This window comes from Anas platyrhynchos, chromosome 2 (genome assembly GCF_047663525.1).
Source record: "Anas platyrhynchos isolate ZD024472 breed Pekin duck chromosome 2, IASCAAS_PekinDuck_T2T, whole genome shotgun sequence".
NCBI classification, from domain to species: Eukaryota; Metazoa; Chordata; class Aves; order Anseriformes; family Anatidae; genus Anas; species Anas platyrhynchos.
This window is the reverse complement of record NC_092588.1, coordinates 9,455,129-9,467,266: the sequence shown is the minus strand read 5'-3', so window position 1 is coordinate 9,467,266 and position 12,138 is coordinate 9,455,129. Positions and strand designations below refer to the sequence as shown.

The following is a 12,138-nucleotide window of genomic DNA, read 5'->3' as shown; positions in this document are numbered from 1 at the left end:
CTGCCTCCACCAAGAAAGAAAGAAGGGTGATTGTCGTGGGAGACTCTGTCCTTAGGGGGACAGAGGGCCCTATTTGTCGGCCTGACCCTACCCGTAGGGAAGTCTGCTGCCTCCCTGGGGCCAGGGTCAGGGACGTGGCCAGGAAGCTCCCCAACCTGGTGCGCCCCTCTGATTATTATCCGCTCCTGATAATCCAGGCGGGCACTGATGACATTGACAACAGAAGCCTGAAGGCTATCAAAAGAGACTTTAGGGGACTGGGACGGTTAGTGGACGGAGCAGGAGTGCAAGTAGTTTTTTCGTCCGTCCCTACGTTGACAGGGAGGGGTACGGAGAGGACAACGAAAGCCCACCTGTTAAACACGTGGCTCCGGGGCTGGTGCCTACGCAGAAATCTTGGGTTTTTCGACCATGGGGCAGTTTACTCAGCACCTGGTCTGGTGGCCGTAGACGGGTCCCTATCCTTTAGGGGAAAAAGGATCCTGGGCCAGGAGCTGGCGGGGCTCATTGATAGGGCTTTAAACTAGGTAAGAAGGGGGATGGGGCTGGAGCGAGGACTGTTGGGGCTGTACCAGGGGGAGCAGTGGCAAGGCCGGAGGATAAGGTAAAGGCCCAGCTGAAGTGCATCTACACCAATGCACGCAGCATGGGTAACAAACAGGAGGAGCTGGAAGCCATCGTGCAGCGGGCAGGCTACGACTTGGTTGCCATCACGGAAACGTGGTGGGACCAGTCTCATGACTGGAGTGCTGCGATGCCTGGCTATAGGCTCTTCAGAAGGGACAGGCAGCACAGAAGGGGTGGCGGTGTGGCTCTCTATATTAGAGAGTCTTTCGATGTTGTAGAACTCGAGGCTAGGAATGACAAGATCGAGTCCCTTTGGGTTAGGATCGGCAGGGACAACAAGGCTAGTGTCCTGGTCGGGGTCTGCTATAGACCGCCGAACCAGGATGAGGAGACGGATGAGGAGTTCTACAGGCAGCTGACAGAAGTTGCGAAATCGTCAGCGCTTGTACTCGTGGGGGACTTCAACTTCCCAGACATATCCTGGAAGCACAACACAGCCCAGAGGAAGCAGTCTAGGAGGTTTCTGGAGAAAGTGGAAGATAGCTTCCTGACGCAGCTGATTAGTGAACCTACCAGGGGTGGTGCCCTGCTAGACCTTCTCTTCACAAACAGAGAAGGACTGGTGGAGGATGTGATTGTCGGGAACAGTCTTGGGCAGAGTGACCACGAAATGGTGGAGTTCTCTATTCTTGGCGGGGCCAGGAAGGGAACCAGTAAAACCACTGTATTGGACTTTCGGAGGGCTGACTTTAGGCTGCTCAGGACACTGGTTGGTGGAGTCCCATGGGAGGCGGTTCTGAAGGGCAGAGGGGTTCAGGAAGGCTGGGTGCTATTCAAGAGGCAAATCCTAATGGCACAGGAGCGGTCTATCCCCATGTGCCCAAAGATGAGCCAGCGGGGAAGACGACCAGCCTGGCTCAACAGAGAATTGTGGCTTGAGCTTAGGAGGAAAAAGAGGGTTTATAATCTTTGGAAAATTGGGCAGGCCACTAGGGAGGACTATAAGGATGTAGCGAGGCTGTGCAGGGACAAAATTAGGAAGGCCAAAGCTCATCTGGAGCTCAAGCTGGCTACTGCCGTTAAAGATAACAAAAAACGCTTTTATAAATACATCAACACAAAAAGGAGGACTAAGGAGAATCTCCATCCTTTACTGGATGCGGGGGGAAACTTAGTTACAAGAGATGAGGAAAAGGCGGAGGTGCTCAATGCCTTCTTTGCCTCAGTCTTTAGTGGTAAAACCGGTTGCTCTCTGGATACCCAGTACCCAGAACTGGTGGAAGGGGACGGGGAGCAGGATGTGGCCCTCACCATCCACGAAGAACTGGTTGGTGACCTGCTACGGCACTTGGATGTGCACAAGTCGATGGGGCCGGATGGGATCCACCCAAGGGTACTGAGAGAACTGGCAGAGGAGCTGGCCAAGCCCCTATCCATCATTTATCAGCAGTCCTGGCTATCGGGGGAGGTCCCAGCTGACTGGCGGCTAGCAAACGTGACGCCCATCTACAAGAAGGGCCGGAGGGCAGACCCGGGGAACTACAGGCCGGTCAGTTTGACCTCAGTACCAGGGAAGCTCATGGAGCAGATCCTCTTGGGAGTCATCATGCGGCACTTGAAGGGCAAGCAGGCGATCAGGCCCAGTCAGCATGGGTTTATGGAAGGCAGATCCTGCTTGACGAACCTGATCTCCTTCTACGACAAAGTGACGCGCTGGGTGGACGAGGGAAAGGCTGTGGATGTGGTCTACCTTGACTTCAGCAAGGCTTTTGACACCGTTTCCCACAGCATTCTCCTCAAGAAACTGGCTGCTCTTGGCTTGGACTGGCGCACGCTTCGTTGGGTTAGAAACTGGCTGGATAGCCGGGCCCAGAGAGTTGTGGTAAATGGAGCCAAGTCCAGTTGGAGGCCAGTCACTAGTGGCGTCCCCCAGGGCTCGGTGCTGGGGCCGGTCCTCTTTAACATCTTCATCAATGATCTGGATGAGGGCATTGAGTGCACCCTCAGTAAGTTTGCAGATGACACCAAGCTAGGTGCGTGTGTCGATCTGCTTGAGGGTAGGAAGGCTCTGCAGGAGGATCTGGATAGGCTGCACCGATGGGCTGAGGTCAACTGTATGAAGTTTAACAAGGCCAAGTGCCGGGTCCTGCACCTGGGGCGCAATAACCCCAAGAAGAGCTACAGGCTGGGAGAGGAATGGCTGGAGAGCTGCCAGGCAGAGAAGGACCTGGGAGTGATGGTGGACAGTCGGCTGAATATGAGCCAGCAGTGTGCTCAGGTGGCCAAGAAGGCCAACGGCATCCTGGCTTGTATCAGAAACACTGTGACCAGCAGGGCTAGGGAGGTGATCGTCCCCCTGTACTCGGCTCTGGTGAGGCCGCACCTCGAGTACTGTGTTCAGTTCTGGGCCCCTCGCTACAAGAAGGACATCGAGGTGCTTGAGCGGGTCCAGAGAAGGGCGACGAAGCTGGTGAGGGGCCTGGAGAGCAAGTCCTATGAGGAGCGGCTGAAGGAGCTGGGCTTGTTCAGCCTAGAGAAAAGGAGGCTCAGGGGTGACCTTATCACTCTGTATAAGTATATTAAAGGAGGCTCTAGCGAGATGGGGGTTGGCCTGTTCTCCCATGTGCCTGGTGACAGGACGAGGGGGAATGGGCTAAAGTTGCGCCAGGGGAGTTTTAGGTTAGATGTTAGGAAGAATTTCTTTACTGAAAGGGTTGTTAGACATTGGAACAGGCTGCCCAGGGAGGTGGTTGAGTCACCATCCCTGGAAGTCTTCAAAAGACGTTTAGATGTAGAACTTAGGGATATGGTTTAGTGGGGACTGTTAGTGTTAGGTCAGAGGTTGGACTCGATGATCTTGAGGTCTCTTCCAACCTAGAGATTCTGTGTGATTCTGTGTGTGATTTTAAATGTGTACAATTTACTAAAGAGGAGATATTCTACAATGATGTATTTTGCAAATTTTATGGAAAGAAAATGAAAATAGCTTTTCCTCGGTGTCATGCGCTGATTCTACTGCTTATTCCCTTAAGAAAAATTCTAATGGTATAATGCTACTTGACTAAAATCTACCTTAAAAACTTAAACTGAAGACAACAAAAAGTCCCCAAGCCAAACAACCTTGTATTAAAGGAGATGCAAGGGAAAATGAGAGAAAGAAGAAAAAAGTTGTGATCCATAACAAAAGTAACAAATTTTGACTAGAAGAAATCATTTTATATTGTATTCAGAATTGGTTTATTGTATCGTACCAGCCAAAAAAGGTGGTACGACATTTTACTAAGAAAGCAACACCACTCACTTTGAGTATCACCTACTACAAAGAACCTTTTCATGCTGTTTTATGGTTATTTATACCAAAAGAGCAAAAATTTGCATAATTTACCTGGAGAAACTGAATAGCTATTATTAGAAGCCTCAATTAAAACAGCTACTAGACTTAACTAGTAGGAAATGTACAAGCACTGATCATCCACATTGGCTTGAGACTTAAATAGTATGCCAAACCGACGCTAGCTCTTATCAAAGCCTTATGCTTTGATTGATCCCATATTAAAATGATATAGATGGTTACAGGTGAAAATTTAAGTCAAAGACATGTTGATTTCACTACTCTACTGTAATGTAGAGTAATACTACTTTTCATACTCTATCATATCATTAGTGTCTCTTTCAAAAGACGATGTAATATCATAATTATCATTTAATAATTTCACATTTGCATTTTCTTTTGAACTCGTTTGTGCTCTACAGTTCAGACATCTAGTTTTAAAAGTTTGGACAGGCAGTATTCACCTCCTGATCTTCAGGCTCTATAATCCTGAGTAATCATCCACTCATACACGCATAATGTATTCTTGATGGATTCTGTATTATGAGGAAGTAGCATGTATGCCTGCTTACTATTTTATAGTCTGATGCAGAAGTGCAAAAAACCTTTGAACTCGTAAGGCAGGTTTTATTTAAAGAGGATAAAAAAAGCATTTCTAAAAAGAAAAAGACCATAAGGTGTTGACTGGGATGATGATCTCAGCAAGTTTGTCACTGATATACATACGTATATAAATGAGCACATAAGAGTACCAGATTCCTTTCCAAGTAGTTAAAAGGACAACAACCCTGTTTGCCAAAACACGGCAATGGACACACTTGTTTCAAAGATATTAAGAAACTGGACATATGGATATTAGGTAAAGAATTCAACAATAACAGTGGCCAAAGATGAAAAAAGGAGTGCTGAGAGAAGTTATCCACCCAGATACTCAAAAAGTGATTGCATATGGCATTCAACAACCTGCTCTCGTGTCAAAAAGTTCATAGGATTGCAGAGTCATTCAGGTTGGAAAGGACCGAAAGGACCTCTAAGACAATCTATAGTACTAGTTTAGTTTTTAAGTTGTCCCTGCTCTGAGTGGGGTATTGGACCAGATGACCTCCTGAGGTCTCTTTCAGCTTCTATTGTTTTGATATTATTTTTTTTTTTTCCTTCTTTCACTACGTTTTATAGATCTAACTAACTTTTAGTTTAATAAAAAGTTTCCCAACCTCCAAAACCTTTTCAGTTAAAGTTCCATGTAAAGTTCCATGGTTTGTGGTGTTTTGGAAATAAAGCTTTTGCTGAAAAGACCAGTATATTTGACACAAACACATACTGTCACACACATTTAAGAGAGAATTATGAGAATACCCACAAAAAACAGTCTTACCTTTCTGAGGTAGTTTGGGAAGAACTCTAGGGCCAAGTGCAGTCTTTGCAGTCCCAGTGCTAAATCAACAGATGTGAATTATTAGTGCAATTGTTATAAAGTGTATTTCTTCTATTTTTTTCCCCTACACAACCATAATTTAGAAAAATCCACTTTTTTTTTTTTTGTATAACCAATTTGTCACCTTCTCTGTGCAACAATCCCAAAACTCAAAGTGCTGTTAAGAACAGACTGCTTTTCTAAACAGAGAAAGGGACACACAAACACCACTCAGCTCTACTGCTACAGGGCAGATTTATTCTATAAACAAAATGTGCAAAAATGTACTCTGAAAATGGATGAAGCTGAATGCCCAGACCAGCTCAGTGGAGAGACCCTGAACTTGAAAGAATCTTCAGTCTTTCAATATTAAAATAACTATATAGAATCATTTAAAATATCAACTGTCCTTTATGCGAGTGGTTTGAAGTTTTCCAGGACTGGGTCTATGCCTTGCATGAATGTAACTGCACACAAAACTGCAACTTCATTAGGCAAAAACATATCTGCTACTCAAGTACTGGTACCTGCAGGCAAGCAACACCCTACATCATTGTCAACTTCTGAACTTCTGTTACAGCCATGTTAGCTACTCATAGTGGTAAGCAACAATACAAGCAGGACAGCTGGGAGTATTTCATTACAGTACAAAAGTCTTATATAGTTCCATATTATCAACTTTCCTCCTATGCTTTCTTTCCACTCTGGACTTTTTTTTTTTTTCACCCCTGGAATTCATAGCAGGACATCTCAACTTTGCAAAAATTGCTACAAACTTCAACAAAAGAGAATCACAATCCTTCCAACAATAGCATACCTTACTCATTTTTATAGAAAAGGACTCAAAAAGAATTACACAAATCTGTGCACATACTTGTATGCTTTTTAGAACTACTCTTACACCAGTGAGTAAGAAACACAAAGATGACGTTTATAAGACCACCACATCTTGACTAGCAGATTGGAATTTTCATTTTTCATGTGGTCAATTTACACATCAATCACAGGCACTGAATTATACTTTTGTAACTTGCTGTCAGCAGCCAGGTCTACCTATGTCACAGGTAGCTCTCCTTGAGACATACTACACTGTCTTAGGACACTGAACCCTACGAGGCTTTGCAAATATCAGTTACAAGTATGTATAAATAAATGGTTGTGATTCCTTTTGCTTTCTATACTCAGTTAGGAAGAGGCTCCCCAGAAGACCTACTTTTTTATTTGTTTTAAAACAAACAATGCATTAAAATGAACTCTGATCTTTAAGGAAATAAGCTATTTGTTGAAAATGTTTCGCTCCTGATCCAAACACAACAGTGACACCTGTTTCCTCAAACAAGCAATCTTATAAAATACTTGCTTCCTTAACTCAATTTAATCCTAAACTACCAGCAGGCTTGGCACCAGCTAAACCCTGCCGTAAAAGGGAAAATAATCTGACAGGTTGTTCTGCTTTAACGAAGTTACAATTCTGACGAGGTTTGTGCCTTTGGACTCCAGCCTTCTGAACGTTTTGCTAGGGTAACTTCATTGCTTCTCATTTAGAGGCTCTTTAAGCATAGATGATGAAGTTATAGCTAGCTCTGCTTCTTCATGACATATTTAGGTTGATTCAGATTTCCTTACTCAAAAAAAACATTACAAAAGAGACTCAAGGCATGAAAAAATTTGATCAATAAATAAAAATCAGTATAATTTCAGAGTAATTACTCAAACAAGGGAGGGGAGTGACAAGCTCGTCAGTATACATTTAACAAAGCAGAGTCTTCTGCTGCATCAGCAACCTTGATCCCAGTACTCCTTGTTTCTGAAGGTAACTTTTGAAAATGAGCACAATGGAACACTAAAGCTTAATTTCCTGGCTTTAAAAGCTAAAATACATCATGACATAAAACTGTAAGAGCCAAACTCAATCTTCAACATGTAATTACCCAGGCCTTTGACTAATACCATCAAGCACATATCTCACACTTTTACCGTCACCTTACACATATCAAGTATGGCACCAGCTCCTTGTGATGCAGAACATCACCACTTTTTCTTTGAATTCCAAATGACACTTAGATGGATTCAGCAAATATGGCAAGTCTGCTGTGCTACCAAGAACACAAACACAGTCTGTCCAGGCAAGGCAGATCTCACACTGAGCATGTCCACAAGCTCCATCTGCACATCTCCTGTGACGTGCATGATGTTACACATCCATCTCCATGCCCTGACCACACACATCTGTGGCCAGAGAAGGACTCCATCATCCTGCTTGAGGCATGTGTTTGTTACCACTACTATGCTTTGAACCTAAGGACTCTGGAATTGCAACACAGATGAAGTAACAAACAGTGACAGGACTATGTGGCTCTCCTTACTAGTCCAGCTATTGAAAAAGACACTTAACTAGGGGCCAGATGAATGTTTTGTGTTCCTACAGACTTGTGTGTCAGCACATAAACCTGGCAGAAAGGAACAGAGTCAACCTGGAGGACCGAGACGATCCCTCTCTGCTATAGAGCTAACTTCTATGTCTACCTATATCAAGAGTGACACTGTGAAATGTTTTGTTTTTCCACAGTTACGGGTATGAGACCTCACATTGAAGCAGATAACATGAAATGTCAGGAGACGTGGAAATTAAACTTTTGTCCCGCTGGACTGTGATCCGAGGCAACATTCCCTAGTTCAGGCCTCGCTTCTGTAGGAACAACAGGCAGATATTCTGGTACAAGTCATTCTGTCCATCCTGTTCAAAGGGTGAATTGTGTATGGGCAGCCACGAATGAAGCGTAGGAGGCTCGATGAAGCCAAAGTATTTGTATGGCAGTAATGCATGCAGAAAACTAATGAAGAACCAGCTAGGATTTTACTTCATACAAAAGACTTTTTTCATCTTCCCTTTTATATAGAGATGTTTACCTTGACTGCTGAGACATCCCCTCAAACTTATTTGCAGCCTTAGTTGAAGGTGGGCCCAAATCATTACCTGAGGCGAAAAAAAACAATTACAAAAATGAACATTAGGATAACTGAAATACGATCAGCAGAGGGTGCAACTTAAAGCAAAGTCCACAGTCTTTCAAGTATGCTCTATACAATGCCTGAAGATTTTAAAGATCATTCTTTGCTAACAATTTAGTAACTGAAAAAGCTACAGGGACCTCAATAATCCAATCTGACCTTTCATATAGCACATTTCAGAATTCACTGCTAGCTCACATCTGCTGTCAAGGGAAGACTGAATTACATTGCTGAGTTGATGCTGTAAGGCATTTGTTTTGAATACTGTGTTTCAATTTTCTCTGAAAAGGAGATACTGCAGGCCAGTATCCAAATATATTTATGGCAGATGTTTACATTTTGAATTATAAAGCAAACCGTTATAAAAATCAACACAAATTTGATTTTATTCACAAAGTATCAACTTTCTAAGGATTGGTATTTTATTGTACAGAGTCATTAAATCAAAGGCTATTCTTTAAGCCTTGTTACCATAATATCACCATAAATTGAACGTTAACTCATGGTAAAAACAAGATCCTGGGTATATTCAGTTATATCAAAATGTAGTAAAATCCAAACCCACATGCTTCTCAGCTCCTTCAACAGAAAGCTTTTCTTTCATTAATCATTATCCAACTACTTTGTTTTAGTGCCTTTTTTGTTCCCCCTTCTCCCTTATGTTACAGCATATCTCAACAGCCTGAAAGCCAACTTCAAAAACATTACATCTATTTCAGAGACAAAATTGACTAAAATGGCATTTAATGATCCGAGAATGCACAACACTTCCTATGCAAAAGAATGACATACCTTGCTAGATAGCATTCTTAGTGCATTGAGGTCTAAATGAAACAGAGAAGGCTGAGCCTCCCTAAAAGTTTTTGTTTATATTAAAGAAAAAAAGAAAGGAGAAGTACAAAACATTTTTAAGACTAAAAACAAACTAAGCCTTTCACATATAGATCCTATGGAAAACAAAAATATCTCATGGTTGCTATGGAAATCCAGCATCATCAAAAAGACATTTCTAGAACATATGTGAATTGTAACTTAATTTGCTTAGACATAAGCTAAGGATTGTTCTGCTTGAAGCCTCAGCTAATGCACAGACTTGACAAAAGCTGAAATTCAAAATTACAAGAAATATAGCAACACAGAAAAGGAGCTTCTGAAAGGGAAAGCAGTGAGCATCTTACAACATTCTTACACCAAAGCCACAAAGGCTCGTATCTACAAGGGCCTTCCTCTTTTATAAACACAAAACTTAATACTTGCTTCAAATCCAAATGGACTTTGAAACAAGTTTTGTGCAGTTCTCAGCTAAGAAAAGGAGGAGAAAATGCCCCTCTTCTATCCACTGAAGTTTAGTCTATGTAGCGTAGGCAGAAAGACAGAAGAAGCAATGTTCCACTACAAAAAAGCCTAACTCCACACTTGCACCTTCCTGTATTTTGGTTTCCTTCAATGGTTACCCGGTATTTTTAAAGAAAAGTTGTCACTAACTTAGCATTGGCTCCCACCACACCTTTCATTCTGGTAGTGTTACATTATGTAATATTCTAGTGTCTGGTATTCTAGGAGTTGATTTGGACTTTAAACAAAAAAAATCTTTGAAGTCCAAGCTCTTCCAATGTCTTTACTACCTCTGAAATAGTAAAGGACTACTGTAGGAAACATTTTTCCTTATCCCAGATGTCTGAAAAAGTAGATAATCAAAAAGATTGCCATTTTGTACTCCTTGAGAAAAACGCTTCATCTTTCATTGGACTCCGTATTTCACTTCATATTAAATCCTAGATTAAGTCAGATAATATTCTACATGTGAGCACTACAGGATTTAACACACGTAACTCACTTTGCTGGGGGAAGAAAAAATGCTTTTATGCATTTATGATATTAATTTTGTGTTTACATGCAAATAGAAAGAGGACATTCCTAAGATACGAGTAGTGTATGGATGACCCCCTTATGGAAGTATTAGATTCCAGCTCAAAAATCTATGCATTTATGGAAATCCTGACAGGATCACTAAAATTACAGAAAATTACATAGTCTTAAGATTGATAGCTACAGGGAGAAGTTGACGGCATAGAGAAACATTTATTGCAAAGAGGAAGAATTTGAGTAGAATGGAAATTAATTTCTAAAAAGCCTGTGTCAGAGAGGTATCCTGTTAAAAAAAAAAAAAAAAAAAAGTGCTGTTTCTGTATAACTTCTGCTGGTAGAAGGATGCAAACCTATCCGTGTTTGGATACAGACAACATCACAAAACCTGAAAACATAAGACAACACATCCCACCAGGTAGGTGTGAACACTGCACAGGAGAGACTTGGTACAGAGCCCCAGGCCACGAGCTGTTCTGGGAATCAGGTGAACTGCACAGACCCACCGGGGGGGCATCTGCCCCCAAATTGAGATCCACCCAGACCAATTGGCTGGTCAGGGCAGCAGCAGGGGTGAGCGAACAGATGTAGAGAAGTTTCAGCAGATGAGAGGGATGGGGTGAAGCAGCCTGGGAAGCTAAGGGTAGAGAGAGGGAGGCAGCAGAGGAGACCGAGCTGGGCCCCAGGGAAGCGTGGAATATTTTCAGTTTTTCTCAAGTGAGACTCAGATACAGAAGCCTGGAAGCTACAGTGGCCAAAGACAGAACTGTTGATTTATCTGAGCTGACATTACATCAAGCTGCAATCATCGGAAAGCAAGCACCAGGTGAAAGAAACCAAAGATCATATATCATCCAGCATAAAGGCTTTTCCCCTGCCCTTTTTGTTTTGCAGTTCAAAACTCACCCCAAGGAATTGGGCCCTTATTCTGGGGTCCATGAGGTAGTGGGCTTGGTGGGTCAGAGAGGGTTCTTTTGTGTCCTGGGGGTGGGGGAGGTGGTCTCTTCTTGGAAAGAGTGGAGCTGCCACTAGAGGTTTGAGTGCTTAGAGGGAGGGTTGAAGGAGGGCCTGCAAGATAACAAACAACCTTCTTACAAATACATGTGCATAAACAGCAAAGCAGCACCGAAAAAAAAAAATCACAGTCAGACCACAGTGAAGTGCAGCAAAGGACTAAAATCAAAAGACGAGCCATGCCAAAACACCATTTGGATTCAATGACACATTCACCGCATTTGTAACCAGGTTAGCTGTGGGAAGATAAGCAACTTGACAATAAAACAACACGCATACTTATGTTTGAAAATACAGGATTAATCGCTCCAGGATTTCTAATTTCAGGTATCGTTTAAAAAAGATCTTAAAATTAAGTAACATTTAGCAATTGGGGTTTCACTTACTATTTACACATATCAGAACAAAATAGCATCCTAGATGTTCAATTATGTGGCTAGTTTTTTGTTGTTTTTTACCTCCTTTCTCTAGGGCATGACATACCAACTCTCTAAGAAAGTGGAGGGGGGAGGAAGGGTAGAGAAATGTGTCTTCAAATTTTCTTTGCTTTGTATTTTGAAATAAACCAATTTTTTTCCTACAGTTATTTCCCATTTTTTTATTTCTTAAACATATTCTTAGAGCAATGAAAATTGTTGTATGCTGCATATATATAAACATATATCAGAAAGACCTTTTGATCAGGTTGAGATTAGATAGTTAAATTTGCTTGTAGGACCTTACACAGTCACCTAAACCCTGCATGTCCCCCAAATCAATGTTGGCACAACTATTAATCAATACAGCGTGTTCTACATGACACAGGAACAGATACTACTTAAAAGAAAAAGTAACCCGAGGGGAAGACAAGAGTTTTCCCTATTTAACTTCACCATTCACCTTCAAAATGTCTTCAACAAGAAACTGAAGGAAGCAGGCAGCACAGGGCACAAGC

General features: G+C 42.4%; 1 protein-coding gene across 6 annotated transcripts in view; it reads right to left on the bottom strand.

Annotated features, from left to right (window-relative positions):
* ASAP1 (ArfGAP with SH3 domain, ankyrin repeat and PH domain 1) overlaps nt 1-12,138 on the bottom strand; it is a 148,534-nt gene that overhangs the window by 9,807 nt on the left and 126,589 nt on the right. For 5 of the 6 annotated variants that reach the window (XM_072034307.1, XM_038174126.2, XM_072034308.1 and 2 more), the window contains 3 exons: nt 11,097-11,258; nt 8,223-8,289; nt 5,274-5,332 (listed from right to left, as the gene is read on the bottom strand). In XM_072034307.1, coding sequence (XP_071890408.1) covers nt 5,274-5,332; nt 8,223-8,289; nt 11,097-11,258 — 288 coding nt within the window. The remainder of the gene's footprint in view (nt 1-5,273; nt 5,333-8,222; nt 8,290-11,096; nt 11,259-12,138) is intronic. The other variant, XM_027452716.3, reaches the window with a different exon arrangement.